Source organism: Sander lucioperca, chromosome 11, assembly GCF_008315115.2.
Source record: "Sander lucioperca isolate FBNREF2018 chromosome 11, SLUC_FBN_1.2, whole genome shotgun sequence".
Taxonomy (NCBI): domain Eukaryota; kingdom Metazoa; phylum Chordata; class Actinopteri; order Perciformes; family Percidae; genus Sander; species Sander lucioperca.
Window position 1 is genome coordinate 21,694,970 of NC_050183.1, and position 22,762 is coordinate 21,717,731.

At 39.4% G+C, this 22,762-nt stretch overlaps 1 protein-coding gene across 6 annotated transcripts in view; it reads left to right on the top strand.

The window, feature by feature from the left end:
• The window catches only part of lrp8 (low density lipoprotein receptor-related protein 8, apolipoprotein e receptor), a 196,917-nt gene extending 175,251 nt beyond the window's left edge, over window positions 1–21,666 (top strand). Inside the window, exons 15-19 of one of the 6 annotated variants that reach the window (XM_031283863.2) lie at window positions 3,533–3,685; window positions 5,715–6,113; window positions 9,596–9,664; window positions 12,731–12,921; window positions 14,981–21,666. In XM_031283863.2, coding sequence (XP_031139723.1) covers window positions 3,533–3,685; window positions 5,715–6,113; window positions 9,596–9,664; window positions 12,731–12,921; window positions 14,981–15,019 — 851 coding nt within the window. In that variant the 3' untranslated portion in view covers window positions 15,020–21,666. Of the gene's footprint in view, window positions 1–3,532; window positions 3,686–5,714; window positions 6,114–9,595; window positions 9,665–12,730; window positions 14,326–14,980 lie in introns of those variants that run through there. The other 5 variants (XM_031283864.2, XM_036006980.1, XM_031283861.2 and 2 more) reach the window with 5 other exon arrangements.
• The last annotated feature ends 1,096 nt before the right edge of the window (window positions 21,667–22,762 follow it).

Genomic DNA, 22,762 nt, shown 5'->3' on the forward strand with positions numbered 1-22,762 from the left:
CCAGCAGATTGGAATAATCTGTCTGTGGAAATCAATTTCTTTACCTGGTTTGTTTAAATATGCCCTGTCTGCTCACTTTAAGATAAACTGCCTCTGTTATTACAGATGCATGCTATTTTTATATCTACTGTTCATACCTAATGTTTATATTTGACTGTAGTTAGAAATTCACTCATACTCTACTGTTTACTTATTTACTTACTATTGGCCATCTTGGCCTTTTGGTGGTTGTAATGTATTGATGAACATATGCAGGTGTTGTTGTTGTTGTTGTTTGTTTTTGTTTTGTTTGTTTTTTGTTTTGTTTAGATTTTTCACTTCTCTGTTATGTAATTATTGTGTTATATGTTGGGACCCCCTCGAAAACGAGATGATACATCTCAAGGGGTTTATCCTAATAAACAAATTTGAAACATGTACCATTCTCATTGGTATATAATTCCCAACAAATCCTCACCTAACATTACCCTGAGAAGAGGTTATAATCAAACAGAATAAGTTAAAACACAGGTGTCAGTGTGTGTGAATGTTTGCTCAGTGTTGGTCAGTTACATAATATGATTACTTGATCTAAGCGCCTCTAACCCAAACAACAAACTATAACCAAAAAAGTAATAATCCTTTCAACATCCCACTCCCTTGTAACGAAACCTTGAATTATACATGTAGCCTACAGTACCAAAGGATCCACTTAATCCATAAGAACTGTCTGATGAAGTAATAAACAAATAACCTGGTGGTGATTAGATTGATGTGTATGTTGTCCTTGTCAAATGATGTGTTTTGATGTAGTATTTTTCCCAGGATGCATGCAGCTGTGCGAACGAGCATCTGCGTGTATGCATGCTAATTGAGCCTGTGTGTGTGTGTGTGTGTGTGTGTGTGTGTGTGTGTGTGTGTGTGTGTGTGTGTGTGTGTGTCTGTGTGTGTGTGTGTGTCTGTGTGTGGGGGTTTGACAGTAATTTGCTTGTGTGAGTCTGTGTTTTCATGCTTTGTTTTCTCCCTTCACTCTGAGCTCAAAGCAGTCGTGTCTGAGTGCCACTGGGGAGCAAATTGCATTCTATTATTAATAAATCAAGAGTTTTGCTTAAAGAGATACCACAGAATTAAGCAGGATTTTTTTTCCAAAGTGAACAACCAGGCCTTACTGGACTCTAGCTGCCCTGTGAGGATACTAGTAGGTCTGAATGATAAGTGAAATTCTCGATAAAATGTACAATGACTGAAAGCAATTTGCGATGTCCCTTTATTTCAATGTTTTATCTTTCTCTCTTGCTTTCATATCTTTTATTCCTGTCAGAAAATGTGCTAATCTAAACAACCCAAAAAGGGGAAGAGCATCACACAGTACACCTCCACAAATGTTGAATGAGTTGGGGCCATATGTCAACGTCTTCAGTTTTTTTGATACACTTCCTCAAATAAGCCTCTCTTTTTCAATTCTCTCTTTGTTTTACCCTTTTTTATCTATTTATTTTTTGTCCATCCAGCTGTGCTTTGAAGCCTATGTCACATGTTTTAGTTCTTATTCTAGACCTAAGGGAGGCAGTGCAGAAGAGGAGAAGGGGACAGTGAAGCTATTGCAACTTCGAAACAACATAATTTAGTTAAATTTTATCTCAGTCTCTCTCCTGTATTCTACTTCCTTTTCCTCAAAGGCTTGTCCTCATATCCTTCCTTCTTATCTTATTATATGTATGTTCCTAATGCTTCCTTTTTTCTTTCTTTCTGTTCTTTGATTTCTTTCCCTCCACTTTTCTCCTCTCCTTTTCCACATTTCTTTCCCCACCATCCAATTTACATGTGTTGTTATAATTTGTCATCATGGCATTTCAAAGACTTGCTTTTACTCAAAGAGCCTCATTTCTTTTTAATAATGAAAGGCAGGTATATAAGATATTTGGAGTTTCATTTAGACAGCTGTTCATATTATATACTTGATATGATGAGATACTGTACGCCAAGCACAAATGTACTCCCAGCTTATTAGAATCTCACTGTGTGTCGTGATGGATGTTCCCCTGACGGGTGATGATTCCTCTGATGTGCTGCTCTTTAAAACTACGCACAAGTCAGGAGGCAGAATCGACCGCAACCTGACCTATTTTTGGTGCTTCCCCACATGACAAGAGTAGCAATATTTTTCTTAGGTCTTAGGTTGGGAAACTACATGTACATTTTTTATTTGGGTGCAGAGATTAAAAACAAGACACCCCTGCCTTAACCAAAGCATCTCTTCCCTGTACCGGAAAATAGGCCGTGGAATAATTATAGGTTTCTAAATAACACTTTAAAATGTGTCCCTAGCATCTTTTTTATGTTGTTTTACAGTATGGTACACAATACGATTAATAGATAGTAAGTAGTACAAGTACTTTGGCTGATTAGATGTTGTTTACTACAACTAAGCTAACAATGTTCAAGATTCTGTGCTCTGACTTGATGTTTAGATCTAAATTTGGGGTCCAGTATTAGCCCCGCAATCACACCACAGTATAGTTACATAAATTATAGACACATTTAAAGAGTTTTGAAACTTTTGACTGCACAAGGGAGGTGAATGAGAATGAGTGAGTAACATAAGATAGTCTTCCTGGCTAAACTTACGCTAAGCTTCATTAAACTTTACCTGTAGATATTACAAGTACTCAAACCTAGAAATAATTCATAATAATCGGACACACAAAAAATCCCCAAAATATTTAAGTGTAATAAAGTGTGATTAAGTGAAATATCCAAAAATAAAATGAAGAAAAACAATTACATAATCTAGTTACATATGCCAAGATAGTCATGTACTTGTGTTTTGTTTAGTTTAATTTACATTTGTAGTCACTTTTGTACGGGGACTTAGATTTTTACCTCTGCCAAGGAGGTTATGTTTTCAGTTGGCATGGGCCAAGGAATACCCATTAAATTTTGGAGCGGATCTGAATCAGGGGGTGGATACACACATTTTTTTTACTTTCATTAACATTGCGAGACATGCGTTTGTGCTGCATTTATTTATTTAATTATTTTTTATATATTATTTATATAAAATTAGTTCCCAACTGGAAAAATAATTCACACTGCATTAACATTGTGAGATAGTGCATGCCTTGACGGAGGTCTACGCTCTCTGAGTGCCCTTCTAGTTCTTTGTGTTTTTCATTTAAAAAATTGTCCATACCAGTACCGGCTTAAATTCACAATTACTTAGATGCTTTTGATGCTGACTGAGACCAAAAACTGGGGCTTGTCTTCAATTCTTAATAGCCTTTTCCACTTAACTATTCTGCTCTACAGTACACGTAAACCTCTGTGCTCATCACCCTGGAGCTGACATGGGATTTCAATTTAAAGAACATTTAGAAAAAAGCACCAAGTTTTTATTAAATGTCATACATTTCAAAGTTTTTCAGTTTTCAACGGAGATGTAAGGCTTAAATATGTAAAGCAATTTATTTCATTCATGTGTGTGGGAAAATGTGCAAACTCATATTTGTCAAACCCTTTTAATCCTTTTTTATTTCTGCTTGTGTCCATCAAGCCCCAGATACCTGCAACATGGGCAGTCTGCCTAACGGTGGCTGTGAATACCTCTGTCTGAAGGCCCCCCAGATCACAGATCACTCTCCCAAGTACACGTGTGCTTGTGCTGATGGCATGGAGCTGGGACCAGACATGAGGCGCTGTGCTATAGGTAAGTTGGTCACGCTCTGAAACCAATAAATCACAGGAGTCCAGGAGCGCACCTAATAAAAGGGATTGTGCTGAGAATGTCACATGAAGTCTACATCGCTGTAATCACAGTGACATGATGGAGTACCAGGCCATACGGATATTAAACTGGTTTTACTCTCTCAACGCTGCTAAAAGGAGTCCACCTCCTAATTAAGTATTTATGCATATATTTAAATCAATGTTTTGCTTTTAACTGTTCAGTAGGTTGGATGGCATCCAACCTTATACATGGATGGCTATGGGGAACATTCCCCATGCCGTAACAGGCTGAAGGAAATACGAATAGGTTATTTTTCGGTCTCCTAGGATGACTTGAATATTGGCTTGTCATTTCAAATATGATTTAGGTTCTGCTCTCACCAGAGCTAGACCAACTCATTTCTTTACAGGTTTTAGTGCTAGAGTTGTAGCTTCCTATACTTGTATACCCACGTGTGCCCCCCACCCTGAAGTGTAACATTTGAGGACATCCACTGAATTATTTTAGGATTGTCAGTAAAATATATACAGTAAATGCTTAACATAATAAATACAAAATAATAGTATGAAAAGTATTCTTGCTGGTGGGGAATTTGTCTGCTCATATACTGTACATAATAAAGTGTATATATTCATACCCATTCATATTCAGATTTGTCTTAAACCATAACAAATAAACGGTATTGGCTATTGCAGCTTTTATCCAAATTGAGTAGTCTCCAGTATCAGCCTTCAACAATGCAAAATCTAATCGTATTGTATATATTAATGATTGATTAAAAAGCCAACTCTTTCAGAGAATTTGATACCTGCGCTTAATGTAACACTATCTTGGGAAGCTGGTCAGGGAGTCTCCCAGCTTACCTGTGTTCCCAGCAAACCTCCATTATTTCACAGACCTTATTTCCCCCTGCTCAGCCAGTCCCTAGCCTCTACAGTCAGCACATTGTTAGGTTGTTATCCTTAATAGACCCGCACTGTTTCATTTTTGAACAGGTGAGGAGAAAGCAGCTGAGAAAGAGAGATAGTAATGAATGTAGGCCACCATTCAGAGAATCCCTCTGAGAAAGGAAGGGGGAGGAAACATCGCCGTTGAGTATGCACTGAGAGAGAAAACACTTTCACTCACAATTTTTGGACTTCCTAATGTAGTACAAATATTTCTGCTGAGCCCTTATAAAGGTTTGATAAAAAGTCCCCTAATATTATGTTCCTCTTGCTCTCTGGTTTGTTTCTCTGTCTATAATTTGCACTAACCATTAAATCTTATGACATGTATTTGGAAATGCCCAATCAAATCACTTTTTTTTATTACTTAGTCATTTAATTGTCTGATAACATAAATAGAAAGGTGTCAATGGTGACGTATGCATATGTGTTATATGCAATACTATATTTGAGTTGATAATAAGATGCCAGTTGAGCTAGACATCTTATATACATAATTCTCCCTATGCAACAATGTTTATCATACTGTCCCTCTTTAATAAACAAACAAAAAGATGACTTTTTAAAAAGGTGGTGAAAGTGATAGATGATATACTGTACACCTCCCTTCTAAGACAAAGCAGAGGTTCATTAGTCATGTTAATGACTGTTAATGTAGAAAGCTATGGCAATAATTATCTTGTATTGATTTTACAGAATCACATGATGCTATATTGTTATTTTTCTAAAATGTCTATTATCCAAATAAAGGATTCTAGGCATAACAAAACTAACTATTGAAGTTGAAGAGTTTGGTCTATGTAATGCGTAAAAGCAGAACGCAGTTAATTGCTTTGAACATCGGTTTAATTACCTTATGGTATGATTTTGCTATTTCAAACTCTGGGGAGCTGGGAGTGTGTCAGCCTATAATCTTTTCATGTCTCATTACATGCTGGGTATTGATACATACCGCCAAAATACTGCAACTCGTGTGGTCGACATACTTGCCAGCTGTTAGCATAAAGTAAAGTAAAACCCAAAATACTTATATATATTATTTTCCTATTTCCTATGTGCAGTTCGACCCAGAGCAACCACAACAACAGCTGTGCCAACCACCTCCACCACCACTACAACTCCCACCACAACCACGACAACAAGCGCTACAACAACTAGCACAACTGTTACCAGCACCACGACTCCCCCTACCACAACCACAAGCTCCACTAGCACCTCTGCTGCTACGACACTCAGGCCCACAACCAGAGGGCTGACGACTGCTGCCCCGCCTCAGACCCCCAGGATAACTTCTACTGAGCCGCCTCGGACCCCCGCGGCCACAAGTACAGAGGTGACCAGTTTCAGCAGGACCAGTCAGAAGTCCACATCCACACACACGCCTCTACTGGGCCCAGTGGCCCCCAATAGCATTCAGAAAGAGAGCAATGCCAACCTCTCCCACAGAGGTAAGAATCATGGTGAGCAGGGTTTGTGCACTGGAATGTGAGTTTGTTCGCATACAGTATGTGTGTTCTCCTGTGACTGTAATGCTCTATTGCCATCACTATCACTATCACTACCACCTGCCGTCAAAGCAGCATGGAGTAAAAAAACACTACTTGCATCAGTTTCCCTCCCCTCTCTCCGGCTTCTTTTTGTCTGACCATCTGTCTGTCTACTATCTACATCCTCTTTTCCCCTTAGCTTTTCTCTCTTGCACACACAATATACACACTAGTGTATCTCTCGGCCTGCTTGCTGTCGGTCCCCCATGAGCAGCGTCTAACAGAGCTGTCAGAGCTAACAAACGACAGTCCCCTCCATTCTCACCTTACACCTCTCATCACTTGTCATCACTTTCTGACAGGCTCTTCTCTTTGTCTTTCTCTATCTCTTTCTCTCGCCTCTTCTCTTTCACTGTCGCTCTCGTGGCGTGAGTTCTTTCTCGCACCAATCATGCTTTGCTGGCGGGCCAAAAAAATACCACTTTACAGTTTGATGCCCAGACAAGCAATGACAGCTGCATATAACAGTAACAATGCTTTACAAAGCCACACTAAGACTTAAATTACATATAGAGGCAGAGAAGAACCCTTGATAGCACCGCAAATCAAAATTGATAAACCACTGTACTGCACACCACATGCAGTCTGATTTTTGTTGCAGAAATCAGTTTTTTCAGATTTTGGTTTGAATTCTTGTTGCCAAAAACTCAATAAATCCTCCAAATTGCCTTTTATATATGGATTTTTTTCTGTTCTACTAGCTCCAATGCAATTGCATTTCCCCTTTTCAAACCAAAGCAGGAGACTAACAGTAAAACAAACAATAGTATTGTACAGTATATGTCCAAACATATACTGATTCATACAGTTACTTACACACTTTAGAAGAACATTTAGCTAATATGTCCTATACCTGAATGACATAGATAGATACTTAAAGATTAAATAGAAGAAGCAGAGGGAAGTAAAAGAAAAAGTGGTTGGCAGATGAGAAAAATTACTTTCTGTTTGAACTCAGAATTGACAATATTGCATTTACATCAGAGACATTTCTCATTATATTGAGAAACTAGGGGAGCGAGGACTGAGATTGAAAAAGCTATACAGAGGGAAAGGAGAAAGGAAGGATGATGAAAGTGGGTGGGAGAGTTGGAGGAAAAGGAAGAGATAGCGACATAGGGAGGATGGGGAAATTAATGAGATAAAGAGCAAGGAGTAAAACTAAGGATTGTTAAAAGAGAAGGTACAGTGAGAGGCAATAAAGAGGCAATAAAGAGGCCATAGAGGAAAAAGAATTAACAGAGCACTAAACAGAACAGTGAGGTTGAGAGTTATAAAAACAACACACTGTTGGGAGGAAAAAAACAGCATTTACAGGGATAAGAAAAGATGGGATGGAAAAAAGGCAGGAGAGAAAGTGATTTTCAGGGAAGCAAAGAGAATGTCTGCTACATCTAGTCGTATCACTTTGGAGGCCTGGGTTTTTCAGAGTTACTAAGATGCAAGAACGTTTTCTCTAGTCTCTGAAGTTGTCAGCCTCCTCACCACACCACAAGTGCTCCAGATGAGAGGTGGAGCAGACACGGATGAGAAAATGGGGCATGACGCGTCTCCAAACCCATGGGCCATGTGTTATAATTTTCAACTCAGTGCACGCTGTCAAGTGTGCCAGCATCAGCTGTTACACTTGTGCGGCGCTCCAGATGGCATGGAGGAACAAGGAAGAACCAGGAGCTTCAGGAATAAAAGATAAACCACAGCTGGTACACAGAGCTCATATGCATCTATGCTCTTACAAATGTGCTCTTCTAATTATTCATCAGTCTTTCTAGTCTGTGTTAGACATGTGTTTTTGTTTTAAGTTTTTTATATTACCAAATTACCTGTTTGTACAGACATTTTTGGTGCTGAGCTGCAGTGAAGGGGCAGTAAGCCCCTTCACTGCAGCTCAGCACCAAAAATGTCTGTTGAAACAAAATAGGGAATTCTGAAGATACCCACTTCATTTGATTAACTCAGACTGCTGAAGCTTCATATAAGCTTCAGATAAACGTTGGAATACCTTTTTGCACAAAACCAGGACTGTGGATTTTGTCCCGTATCACTTGCATTGCAAGCATGTAAGAAAAAGGGTATTTTAATGGCCTGTATGAACAGGAGGAATGATTACAGCATGCAAAAACTGTTTAACTGTGTAACTATGCATGCAAATAATATTTAAGTTCTTATATGTTGACTTTAATATTATCTACTGTAGGTAACCTAGACATTAAGATAGGTGGGTATAGGTATATTTAAAGGAGCCAAATATACTGTAGGGATATACATAAATAGGGACGTATCATAGAGGCAAACAGCAAATTCTTTTTTAACTTAAAATCCCTCCAACAATAATAGTCTTAAGGAAATTGACTTTTTCTTCTTTCTTGATTTTCCCTCTTTCTCATTTCTCTCTCTTTGACTACGCTTTTAAGACTGCTTCTTTCTTAACTGCTGCTTTAATAACATTCTATTAATCCACCTTTTAGAGTCTTAGGACCCATTGCACGTCACTCATACTTTAAGAAAAGCCAAATTCACTTCTGCTGACTCAGGACTCAGACGCTTCACTGCTCAGTCTGACGTGGTATCACCTGCTGTGCCTCTTTATGTTACAGTATGTCTGTGTGTGTGCATGTGCAGTTCATCTATGAGAGAAAATATGTCTTAATTGCATGCCCCATTTATCACCTCCCATCTGTGTGTTTTCCATGCATACAACTGCACAGAGTCTCTTTCTAGATTGAGCTAATCGGTATGCAGGACCAGCACTGTGATCTTCTCTGTTAATCTTTCTCACTAGACTTCATTATAGCATTCTGATCACACTTTGGCTAATGGCTAGCCTGCTGCTAATAGGAGGGCTGGGAGCAGGATTAATGTCACTCTGCACACGGACATGTTGGGGTGAGAGTTGAAGGGGAGTAGGGATACAAAGCACGTCTAGAATGAATGTTTACTTTGACACAATATGAAGACATGCTGTAGGAAAATGAATGACAAAATCATGTTTTTACATTCACTCTCAAGGTCAGCTGGGCTATCCACCATGTTCCAAGCCTCAATTGAAAGATGCATTGCTTCCTAAATCAAACTTAGTTTTTGAGTTGTATTAGTGCAAATAATGATGCATTACTTCCTGGAATTGCATTTGTCTCCTTTTATATTAAAACGCATCTCATGCATTTATATGTCATCCTGGTATGATTCATCCGCATTTCATTTACACATGCTGTTTTAAGCAGTCCTAAGTGAAATCAGATGGATTCTCTGCCCCTATATTATGCAACTATTTTTTTTCCAGCAGGATGCGTCAAACTTGTGTTTCTCTCTAGCAAGGTCTTGTGGGAGGGTGTTTTGGAAGAAAACTTTTTGCTAAGCTTTATTTTTCTTTCTCTTTTTCTTCTTCATCTCAGCTGCAAGTGATCACTACCTCATAGGTAACAACATCACAGTAGCTGTTCTGGGGATAGTCATTCCTATCGGTGAGTATTCTTTACTTTCTCGCTGTGTTGCCTTTGCTTTATGCCTGCCTGCTTCTCCCTCCTCGCTTCTCCGTCTCTGCTTGTCTCTCAAGTTTTGCATGTTGTATGTGGATGTGGTATTTTAGTGTGTGTGTGTGTGTGTGTGTGTGTGTGTGTGTGTGTGTGTGTGTGTGTGTGTGAGAGACTGGGTTTGTGTGAGTGTCTGTTCTCCTACCTGACTGATTAAAATGAGTATATTTTAGATTTAACAGTAACAATGTTTTGTCCTTTGAACATGCAAGTCATATGTCAGCCTCAGCGGATGTTTAAGCACAAAATAATAGTTTAGTAATTGAGAAAATGTACTGAGTTGTGATATTATCCAAACAATAGCCTCCTGGCCTACGGCTAGAAAAAGCCATTATGGGCCAGCTTGTCAGCCATCGCCTTTGTATTGTGCACATTACGTCATTATTAATGACATTTGAGCAAATGGGAAATTCAGTTCATGTTTTGTCATCACATTTGACCAGCTGTTATAACATTAAGCTCATGTCCCCACTCTAATCATACAGTATGCTCACATTGCAATCAATCCAGTGCTCTGACCTATTTTTCTGACCCACTGGACTGAGAGTGAGTTACACAGTTACTGGAATCAGATTTTGAATAGGAGGGAAAGGGGCTTAACGAGATAAAATTGTGTTTTTGGCTTGGAGCAGTGGAAATTGTGACATGGGAAATAACATTATTGTCATGGTAGAAAAAACACCATTAGGCTACCATGCAACAACAACTAATATAAGGTGGGCAAACAAAGAGAATGCAAGTTCTTACAATCAAACCAGCTTAGTAAAGTCAATCTATTCTATTAGATTTAATTAAAATGATAATCTCATTTTATGGAAATATTTAATTAATTAATTTATAACCTACAGTAACTGAGAAACCAGCTAAATGTGCAAATGACCTTATAGTAGCAGCATATGTCGCTAATTCCCTAGTGTTGAATACTTTGATAAATTATGGGATCTCTAAAACATCGTAAAGCAATTTCTTTTCTCTTTTCATTCTCAACGTTTGAGATGTCAGCTCATTAAAACAACCCCCGAGACTGTTAACCCTTTCCACTCTATCCCTCATTCTATCCTTCTGCCATTCATTGCAGCCATAAATCCCCTCATTCTGCAATTTTTGGCAGCTTTGAAACATTAATTATTGTTGGAGGTCCACAAGGGCCGGATTTCTACACCCCATTTCTCCGTTCACATCCGTTAATGCACCACGCCCACCCACAGCTCCACAAGGGGAAACAGCCCAACAATGATTATCGGTATTTAGCCAAAGTCAGGCTGTTATGCCGCTCTCTAATTGGAGTGAAAACATTTCTAAATGAGACAAAAGCTGATGTTTTTTTTTAAACCAGTGAGCATTTAGAGAAGAACAAAGGAGGATCTGGGGTTTCCAGCACAGTCACACAGGGATCTCAAGTGCCTATCCAACAAAAGAGCAATTAGATTGGGCTTCCACAGGGGATGCAGAAAAAACCAAAACCAAAACCCTAATCATTGGCTTCAGGACCTGAATGCTACAAGATTCAATAGAAAAGTGTGTGTGGGTGCCTGGTTAGTTCACCTGGTAGAGCGGGCACCCATATATTGAGGTTTGCTCCTCGATGCAGCGCTCGCGGGTTCGACTCCAGTCTGCAGCCCTTTGCTGCATGTCATTCCCCCTCTCTCTCCCCTTTCAAGTCTAAGCTGTCCTATACAAATAAAGACCTACAATTCCAAAAGAAATAATCTTTGAAAGAAAAGTGTGTGTGTGTGTGTGTGTGTGTATGTGGTTCAGTCATTGTGTATGCATGTATTTGTGTTTGAGCGTGTGAATGTGGGGTGTGTGATGGTGTATGCAGGCATTCATTGTTACAAATTGTGCATTAATGTCTATGTGTTTTTGATCATTATATAAGAATGAGACTTAGGAATGTAATAGAATGTGTATATATACAGTATGAAGGCTCATTGTTTTCAAACAAAAAAAATACCCAGATTCAAGACTTGTCTTGTGATTAATTTAGTTTGTACATAAATGCCTAAACAATAGCCACACTTATTAAATATATGGCATTTGCTGTGTGCTATCAGAATCAGAATACTTTATTGATCCCGTCAGGGAAATTATTTAGTTACAGTTGCTCACAGTCAAATTCAAGGTAAAATAATAGTAAGAAAAGCGCAAGTAAATAAGTATATAAAGTAACATAGCTATAGTAAGAAATAAATACAAATGTTAAGTAGAAGTAAGTGACATTAGGTTATAAATAAGATTAGGTGATGGGTGATGTTTAATTTCAGACACAACTTTCTCTAAAAGTTTGTTTCTGTCGAGGTGGCACACCTCCAATGTAAAACACTGTGGGTAATCCTGGTATAAGCTGATTTTACAAGGATTTTATGTCCTCATGCATCAAAGAGTTTGATGCGCTGATGACTGCAGTTTAGCTACAGTAAACAAAGTCTTCTTGTGGTAAGCACAGTTGAGGATATTCTCTGCATATTAGAGATTCAAGAAAACCACAAACGAGTTGTTTAAGTACTTTTAGGGCCTTAATGTAATTACAAGTAGGGCTGCACGATATATATCGCATATTGCATATTTTCCTCATGTAGTGCATCCCTAATTACAAGCAAAATTATTTCAGCGTGTTTGTGCTGTAAATGATATTCCTATACTGTTTTTATTTTACAAATGTGTTTTGAAAAACAATATGAACGCCAATGAATTCCATTTTTTTTTTGCTACCATAACATTACAATTCATTTTATGCTACAAACAATTAGCAAAATTAGCTGAAGAAACTAACAATGTGTCAGAAACCAATTTTTCGCCTACAAACCTGTCTTACGGGTGTGCCTTAGATACCATTTTGAAAAATAAAGACAGAAAATAATGAGCCTTCAATACATCAAGTAAAGTGTGCGAGGCGTGTTTGTGTGTGTGAGTGCTTAAAGCGCCGCTCTGTGTCCCCTGGGCTGTGTTAACGCTCCCGCCGTCTGTTGTTGTTGTGTGTGTGTTAAACACATGCAGTCCCTATCCTTGCCACAGTGGTCATCGGATTACTCTGCACCGGTGGATACCTGGTTTGGCGCAACTGGCGACGCAAGAACACCAAGAGCATGAACTTCGACAACCCCGTTTACCGCAAAACCACAGAGGACGACGACGATGAAATCCACATCGGGCGACACAGCGAGTCCATAGGCCACGTTTACCCGGCAGTGAGTGACAGCCACAGTCAACCATTCATAGCGCTTCCACTAGGGGGCGGTGTCACAGACAGCAACTCTCACTGGTACTCAGGGGCGCCGATGCTCTCCAGCGGCAAATGAGAGAAGCTGCAGCAGAAATTAAGCAGTTTGGATTATTTTGGATATGGGAGGATGGGCAGGGGTTTGGGAACTCCCGTTTGTTGTACATGTAGGCCTGGTGGAAAGAAAGAACAGGCTTGCACACGCACACAATCTCACACATAATTTTTGCAGTAATCACTGAAAACACCAATCATACACACACATACAGTAAGCCCTTCACCAGAACATGATCATGTTCACATTTATTCCACCTTCTAGACTATAATCATACAGTACATATATTTATCACCATCATCTTTGTTGCCAACACTCCACCCCATTTACTTGTACATCGTGATGTGTTCTGGTGGTTGAAGTGTTTGTTCTGTTTCTGGGCGACGTTTCTTATGAGGCCCCCATTTTCTGACAAAACTCATTACACAAACACATATCATCTTTGGTTACGGAAGCAGCTGATGCAAAAGTTTAGCTTTTGTTCAACAGGACTAGACAACAGAAAGTACGTGCCACAAGGTAGTACCCTTGTCAGAGAGGAATTTTGTGGATGTTTCTCTGTTATGTTTGCTGCTAAAACTTATAGCAAAGGGTCGTCCAGACATTATAGGGGCACTGAGGCTCAAATAATTACTGCTGTCTTGATGCAGTGTAATGGTGTTAATTTCTTAGTAGAATACTTTTTTTTTTAGTGTTGAATCTTTGAAGAGAAAGAGGACTAGCTTTAGAGTCGCCTCAGATAGCTGACTGAAAAGAAAGCGGAGGATTGGACTCGACCATTCTGCAAATAAATTGTATTTCTAGAGTAGATAGTAACATCATGACATTGCTTGATTACATTTTTTTGTTACAGTGTAAATAAGATATGGAGGATTAAAATGGGAGCACAAATCAGAAAATAATTTATCTCATATTCTATCTTGAGTGCAGTTGCAGAAACCATGGATCTCCACATTTCATGACTTGCACACAACCCTGTTGATTTTCCGTTAATGCAGATGCATTTTTGAGAATCACTTATCAGGCATGAAGCTGCATTTTCTACAATCTCCAGAAACAACGCCAGCTGTGATTTGCACAAAAATGCACTTAAATGTACAGGACACTTATGACATTTATTGAATATATTTGTTTGTTTAAGGTATCGGAAAGCAGGCAAGGAAGGGCAGCCAAAACGGATTATACGGGGGTGGGAGTCTAGCGCTTTCATCGGTTGGCATGGTAACACAGATTTCTTTGTGTTGCTCCAGAGAAAAAGGAGGCAAAGAATTCTGGGTATCATTGGCATGATGACAGGCTGGAGAGACACACACACACACACAGGAAACAGGTGCACAACGGAGACATATTAAGATTCAAGGTCGAACAAACAATCGCCCTCAGTGAAGGGCTCCAGAGAGGGAGCTATTCTCTCTCTCTCTCTCTCTCTCTCTCTCTCTCTCTCTCTCTCTCTCTCTCTCTCTCTCTCTCTCGTCTCCCAGTTTTATTATTTACATATTCACAAATCTCTGTTATTGTCTTGATTTTTTAACCTTGTTTTCTTCCTTTCCTCTCCTCTCCTTTCGTGGATGTGTGGCAACTCAGACAGCCAGAGAAATCAGGTTGGCAATATGTGGGCCAGACATTTTCAGCAGTAGGCAGGCATCCTGCATTCTTGACATAGGAGCAGCCAGAGAAGGAGGGAATGAACAAGGGGGGAGAATTGGAAAGAGGAGAAGGGGAAGGTCAGGGAGATGAGGGAGAAATGAGAACTGCAAAAAGAAGCAGGAGAAATGGATTCCATATGAACCTGCCATTTCTTTTCCGGGCACCATCTAGGCTTGAATCTCTTTCTTTTTCTCCTGATTTCTTTCTTTATTCTCTGTCCATCATGCTACTCTGTTTTCTTTTGTCATGTATCTCACTTCTCTCTCTCTCTCTCTCGCTTTCACCAGCCCACTGTGGTAACAGTCTTTTTATCTGCTGTTTGCAGCGCGTGGCACTCAGTCTGGAGGATGATGGCTATCCCTGAGGGGGGGATGCAGCCTGCCCCCCTTCCCAATTCCATCCTGGCCCCTCCTCTCACCACAGCCTCTACACCACTACAATGAGGCCAGTACAACGCAGAGGAGAAAGAGAACGGGGTCCTCATTTTGCCTCCCCCTTTTGAGGAGCAGGGATGACATGTACTTCTTGTAAATCCCCCTTCCTCTCCTACTTTCTTCACTGGGGTAACATCACTACCACTACTAGCCACTACTACTTCCCTTAGTGCTAGTTTATTAGTAGTCTCTGCTCCACTCCTCTCTTCTCTCTGCCTCTTGTTAGCTGTAGTGGTGTGTAAAATGCTGCTTGATGATTTTGTTCAAACTAACCTCATTTGGCCGTCTCCGTGCACACTGTAAATAGAATGCTGTCTGACCACCGTACAGGGGGAAAAAGCTGGCATTATTTTGAATTCCTCATATGACGTTTTATTTATTTGTATGTATTTCCTGTTGTAAATATGTAATCAGCATGTCTCAGTGCTACAGAGTTACAGGCAGATTTGTTGAAGTTTGCAAGGATATAGAGTTGTAGGCAAGGACGTTATTTTCTTCATAGTACCCTTTACATCTTGAGTTGACATTACAGATTTTCTTCAAACAGGGGAATGTCATCCTTTTTCACACCCAGCCTCTCAGAATCACCCCTGGACATATTGTATGTAGGTAGGCAAAGCTAAATATAGCCAAGGGGAAAGGAGACAGAAAGAAATGATGGGGTTGTCTGCATGTTTGGAGGTGATTTCGGGGTAAAAGAGTTAGGAGTGTGCCACCAGAGGGTAGTGCCTCAAGGCAAAAAGCAACAGGGCAGAAAAGGCAAAGGATTATAGGTAATCCTCTCTCCTGCTATCAGAGGTGTGCGTACAGTCGATAATGAATTTGGGATTGTTTGCTCATTTGCGGCGGGTGTTAGGGCTCACATGTTCCTGAGTTTTTGTTTGTGTCTGCTGCAATCAATATTTTAGAGGTAAAACTTCATTTTTAGACAGTAGAGTGTCACAAAACACTTTTTGAGATATCAGTGATGCTTTGAGGTACTGAGCTCTTTGACTTTCAACCCTAGCATTGAGCAAAATATTTTTTTGGAAATTCAGAAGACAGGACACTTGTCTGTATGTATGTTTACATTTAAATGCATAGTTGTGCATTCTGTATTGGAATCCTGTATGGATGAAGTATAAGAAAATGAAGTATGAGAAAGCAAGCAGCGTACTGATCTGTTGATACAAATATATTTTGCAGCAGTCCATTTTTGCTGTATTTTTGGCTCCAGTAGTCTATAACACTACATTATTCTAGGTATAGCTCCCACAACATCACTTTTTCTTTCATTTGACATGGTTTCATAACTTCCCAGTAAACATCAATCGCAGCATTTTAGTGGATTCACAGCACTGCTTTTAGTATTTCTTAGCATGATAACTTCTCCTTCTTTAGTCCCCTATCTTGGCTGTGTGTTTTCTGGATGACATGGTGTATGTTTTGTTTTTTTGTTTTTCTTTATTTACACATATAACATAAAACAATAAAAAGAAACATATCATTTGCAATAGAAAAAGACTCCACATTTGAAAGGAATCACTTTCCGCTGTCACTGACTCTTAAGTGTGGTTGTTAGCGGCCCTGTTTTGTATGAGCAGATAAGTAATACGTCGAGGCTGACTGAGCCGAGCACTGATTTGATTTGAAAGCTGGATAGAGAGGAAGCGTGTAAACCAGCGTAAAGAGCTGATCTTTCATTGGCTTGCCACAGACATGCTTCCAGCCCATTGAATCAAATGGAATTCATGCCCAGTGACTATTGCAATAATTGCACATGATATGTTGTAATAGTAAATTACTGCAGTCTGTTATGACGAGTTAATGATCGCTGTTACGAGTTATGGCAGAATAACAACTTTCCTATACTGGATGTAATTTAGTTTCAATATAGGGCATCTTGAAGGTGTTAAGCACACATATAATGCTTCATATAAAGTATAGAGGTGTTTTACTTCGTCCGAATTCTAGCTACGACACTGGTCTTCCATCATAAGAATAACAAATCAGAACAATGTGGCAATTCAGTTGAACTGAGCTAAATGCTTTTTCAGATGTTCAGTCTTTTTTAATAACGAGCAAAAACAAGTATAGAATGCAAAGATTAAAGTCTTCCATTGTAGGCTATAGACTCAGCATATGCATTCATCTTACTATACAGACAGTATGTGCATACAAACAAACAGATGATTAATGGTAGTTATTATTCATGGTTCTCACTCTTTCCTGGAAATGTTTGCCCAGTGTGAATGCTCAGGAAAACAGACAAAGGCAAAGGTAGGCAGGAAATGACTGCCAAGATTTAGACTAAACTCTACGCAAACAGGTTTATGCTTGGAAGATGAACAGTGGGCCATTTATTTTGCTGGATTTCTGCTGATGTTGTGTCGCAGGATTCTAACACTCATTCTCGCTCACCTTCCTCAGAAGGATGCCACTTTCTTCTCTCCGTTTATGATGCACAGTGGGGGATTTCTATGAACTGAATGTGACAAGTGGCATGCTAGACAGGGAAATTATAGTCCTCTCCAGGACTGCACTCCCCTACGTCTATCTAATGAAGCAGGATTGAGCACAAAGGGGAGGCCATCTCCCTTCATCTTAACCTTGCACAGATGAAGCCAAATAAAATGCATTACACAGTGGAGAAGACTGTGACGCAGCTCAGCATATTCCCAGGTTAGTTAGTTGTTTTTTTGGCAGAATATAGGATTGACATGTAGATGACCGTTTGAATTGGCATAGTTGCATTTTGGTATAAACTGTGGTTATGTTGTAATATTTTCAGTTGGTATGATGGCCGTGGGAATTGTTAAGAATGCTCACAATTTCATATGTTTTCATAAAAAAAACTAAATCTAAGTCCTAAAGGAAAGATGAAGATGATGTAAGATGCCAAGAAAGATGAAACTGGTCAGATATCTTTGTGAATTTAAGATTAAATAAATCACAAACCCGATGATGGTTTGGACCCTGAGCTCACTCCACATAGTTTCCTTCATGTCCATGTTTGCTGCAGGTGTAATGGAGTTCCATATGGAGGGTTTGCAGTTAGGAGAATAAATTGCTTATTCATTGAGGTGACTGAGCGTGGCATTGTAGAAACGTTATTTATTTATTATTGCTACAGTGTGAAGAGAGATTGGCTGGTCGACTTTGTGGCCACCTTGAGAGCCGCCCCTGAAGAACACTAAACAGGTCCAGAAAGGGACTGATATCATTCATCATCACATAGTAGGTAATAATTGTAGTGGTAGTAGAGGACATGCTTTGACAGTATGCTGTCTGGACATTCTTTATTCATATTGTTAGGAATACATTTAGGGCCTAATCAATGCCCTAATGGCAGCATAGTCAGTCAGTCAGTCCATAAACAATATGACAGTCAGAAGGATCAAGTTGAGCACTCTGCCTCATGCTGAAGAATAATGAATTGTGCGTGTGCGTGTGCGTGCGTGTGTGTGTGTGTGTGTGTGTGTGTGTTTGTTTCTGTACATATGTTCAGTTGTTTAGTTATTGTAGGACAAGTATGATGTGTAGGTACACTTGTTTCTCACTCCAGGTCCGTTTTTTGTTAATTATTATTAACTTGAAGTCTTTTCAGTGTTAAGTCAGTAGTTGCTGCAGTGTTGCATGTGCAACATGATAACTAGAACAAAGGTATTTGGTAACACTCAACCACGCATCTTTAAATGCAGAAAAGTTCACTTGTACTATATTAAGTGGCAGTCTTAAATTTCTGGTGCACCCATGTTGAAGTTAAGGGGTGCAGTTGCACCAGCAGTTCGTAAATTCCAACTTCTGTGGAGATTGATCACCAAATTAAAACGAGGTGTGACCACACAAACGTGCATCGAACTTGCATAGAGATTATTTGTTACTAAAACCATTTTTGTGACTTCTGTTTGAATAGTTGATTGTTTGTGCTTGGTCAACACAGCAGATGTTTCTTAACAATGACACAGTACTTAAATCTTTACTAGCTGAGACCTTCCTCATGTTTTAATGGTGAAACCCAATTTAACAAATCACTAGTTTAAATCTACAGTAGCTGGTTGTTGTTTAGAAGGACTTTACACACAACTGTGTGTATGGATCAAGGGTATAACTTTGGTTGTGGGAGGAGACACAACACCAGGGGTCTGGGGGTCCTCCACTAGAATTATTTTTTTCCGATTTGAATCCCATTTCCTGCATTTCTAAATTCATTTATAGGGACGAAGGTGATACAAAATCCAGGAAATAATTAGGTTGACCATAATGATAAATTATGCAAGAAAGAATAGTACTAAACGATAAGAAAAAATGTTTTACTTTCTTTATTGCTTAAAATAGGTGCCAATCACAGAGACCTATACATCAAAATAATATCAAAACAAATTTGAGGGGGTGGGGGGGGGACACAAACAGGATTATGAAAAGTGGGAGGGACATCCCAGTGGAAATTACGCCCTAGTGATGGATTTATAAACAGCTGGTGCAACACAATCCGGGTTCTGAGAATCCGAGAATACATACACCCCTGCTCAATAAAATTCCTATGTTGTGTAGGCCTATTCATCTATAGATTGAACTCACACATTCATAAAGCATTGGGATGTTCCTCACAAACCCCTAATGCATAATAGGCAGGTTACTATCACACCTAAATTATGTCAAACCATCCATAACAAGGTTGTGTCTGGTTTATTTTATAGGAGCGATGTTACATTATAAGCTCGTTGTAGCAAATTCTAACAGCCGTGATAACCCATAATCCAACATAATTTTAGTGTTCCTGATTTGTGCTCCCTGTTTTTAAACTGTCCCGTCGCATGTCCCTCTCTTCCTCTCTGCGCTCTTCTAATTTTTTTTATCCTATCTTTTCTGAGCAGGGAATCTGACCCATGCCACTTTTAACCAGCTGCTCTGACTGCTTTCTAACATCACTCACCTCTCTCCACCACTTTACTTCCTCATGCACTGTATCAAAAGTAATGCCAGCTGTAAGGCTTCAAGTCTTTCCGTGGTTCCTATACTACTGAGTTTTTGTTGAGCCTAGTCAGCATTGCTGTCTCTGTGCACTCCCATCTTCATCTTAGCCATCAACATATTTCCTTTGGCAAGGGCTGTCAGTCTTTGGGTCAACAGACACACACACACACACACACACACACACACACTGGAAGAAATCACTGGAAGGGAATAACCCGGAATCCCCAAAATAACAGGGAAATGCCCAGAGCTGGGGGGAAAAAACCCTCCGGGTCATGAACCAGCAAACAGACGTAAAGCACGCTCAGCCAGGAGAAGCAGCCCCCACCTCACCCCCCAGCTACAGGACTGTGGAAGGAGCCCTCATTGACTGGACATGACTGGCAATTAGCTCTTGGTAACCCAGTGACTTTCCTTTACCAACTGTTTCCTCTTATTATCATGTGTTTTTTGGACTATTAGTCTGTAAGCTGTAGTTGTTGCTTTCTCTCTCTCCTTGCCAAACCATTCTCAGTTTCATATTTGAGCTACTTGATGTTTGATTACTTGAAGGGCAGTGTTCAGTCACCTACATTTTTCTACCAGTCAGTATAAAATGAAGGTTGGGGGAAGAAGACAGCAATGGGGAAGTTGTAAAATCTTGTGTGTAAATCTTTTCATGGGTTGGGATGATGCTATACAAAGGCAACAATTTGATATAAAACTATTGTGACAGATTTGGACATTTTACTTCAACAGTGATTGAGGTGGGAGAAAATCACTGAAAATATAAGAAACTATTGGCTCCAATTTTTGCAAAACTGTCTACCTGTATTTACTCAAAATGTTGTCATTGCCTGCAAGGAAATCTCAAAAACCATTTGGGGGTCTGTCCATTCCACAGCCATACGACAGGCATTTTTTTACGCTGTGTGTTGCACAAAACTTTTCAAGAAGCCTTCTGCACTGTGTAAAGAGATAACGTTCTTAGGAGGGGAGAAAGTATAAGGGAGGGGGGTCCAATGTTACAGTCCAATGGTTTTGAATCATGACTTGTAAATAACTTTTCATACAGCAAAAACCTTTTGATAATGTTTAAAATGTATCTGTAAAAAAAAGTTGTACATAAACCTCTGGGGTGAAAAGGAGTGTAGACTATATATGAATTTATTTGTACACAAGAGCACTGGATTTATTTACTACTTGATTGTAACTAAAAATTAATAATCTGCCAAAGTGTTTTTATTTTACTTTTTCTCCTGTCTGTTCCGTTTGTTTTTTGTTTGCTTTTTAACAGCATTGCAGATTTTTAGTGTTCATACTGTATTTAATTCTGTTAAATAGATTTTGTTGTGTGTTTTAAAAAAAAAAAAGAGGGGTTATCATTTTAATTTATTGGTGCCTTGTTTTGTGCTCCTGTATACTTTTACTCTTTCTGTTTTTCTGTGTTATGTGTCTGCTGGGGGGTTTAACTGGTGGGTTGGTGAGGGGCAGGGTGGGGGGAGGTAAAAACTTAGCAACTTCTGTACTTACATGGAATATCTGTACTTGTATGCCAAAATGGTCTCACTCACGTTTCTATGAAATCAAGCTGTTGATAAATATCTCTATATATTGATATATTAAATTTATAAAAACTGTCCAACCTACTTGTCTCTCTGCATTACATCTGGATGCTGCCTTCTTGTGTTTTTTTACCAAGGAAGCATGAACCTTTACAGTATGGTATCATACATTTAAGAAACACATAAAAAGTATTGCATTTACACTTTGGTGTCTGAATTTCAGTACATTTAAATTCCAAGAAAGTGTTTTGACTTGTTATCTTTTATTTACACCACTTGCCACATTTCATAAGCTTTTGCTTGACTTAAAGCTCAGGTCAATTATCTTTCCTGTAAAAATTTAACCAAAGACTGGCTTAAAGGAACACGCCGACTTATTGAGACTTTAGCTTATTCACCGTATCCCCCAGAGTTATATAAGTCCATACCCTTCTCATCTCCGTGCGTGTTGTAACTCTGTCTGACACACCCACCGCTAGCATAGCTTACCACAGATCCTGGAGGTAACGGGCTCCATCTAGGGACATACCGCTCACAAAAAGTGACAGAATAACGCCTACATTTTCCTATTTACATGTTGTATTTACATTTACATTTGTATAGTCACAGCGTGTACAAATAACAAGGTCACATTAGACACAGCCATCTTCTAAGCGTATACTAAATACAGGGAACTATATTCTCAGAAGGCGAAGCACTGCTACTTGGGTGGAGTGATTAGCGCAACACTTGAAAAGCACTGATGTTACTTTCTGCCCCTCACCACGGAGCTTCTCAGGTGCTGCGAGCAAATCACTCCGCCCAAGTAGCAGAAGTAGCAGTGCTAGGCGTGTTTCTTTAAGTAAAAATTGTTTTGGGATACTTCATTTTTGTTATATAAATTATTGTTACAAAGCAAGGTATCGCAGAATGTATATATAGATGACACTTTTGCCATTTGAAAATAACCTGTCAACATGACATTATAAAGTTGGCTACTAAAGTAAATGGGTTGCAGCTTTGTAAAATGGCAGTGCTTCCCAACCCGCCCACCCAAAATGTGTTTCTGGTTGTTGCCAGCTTGTTTAGTTCAGTCAAATCAAGGTTTTTCTCATAGGGTTTTACAATCTGTGGAGCATACAACACCCTTTATCCTTAGACCCTTGAAATTAAAAACTCCATTATGCAACATGG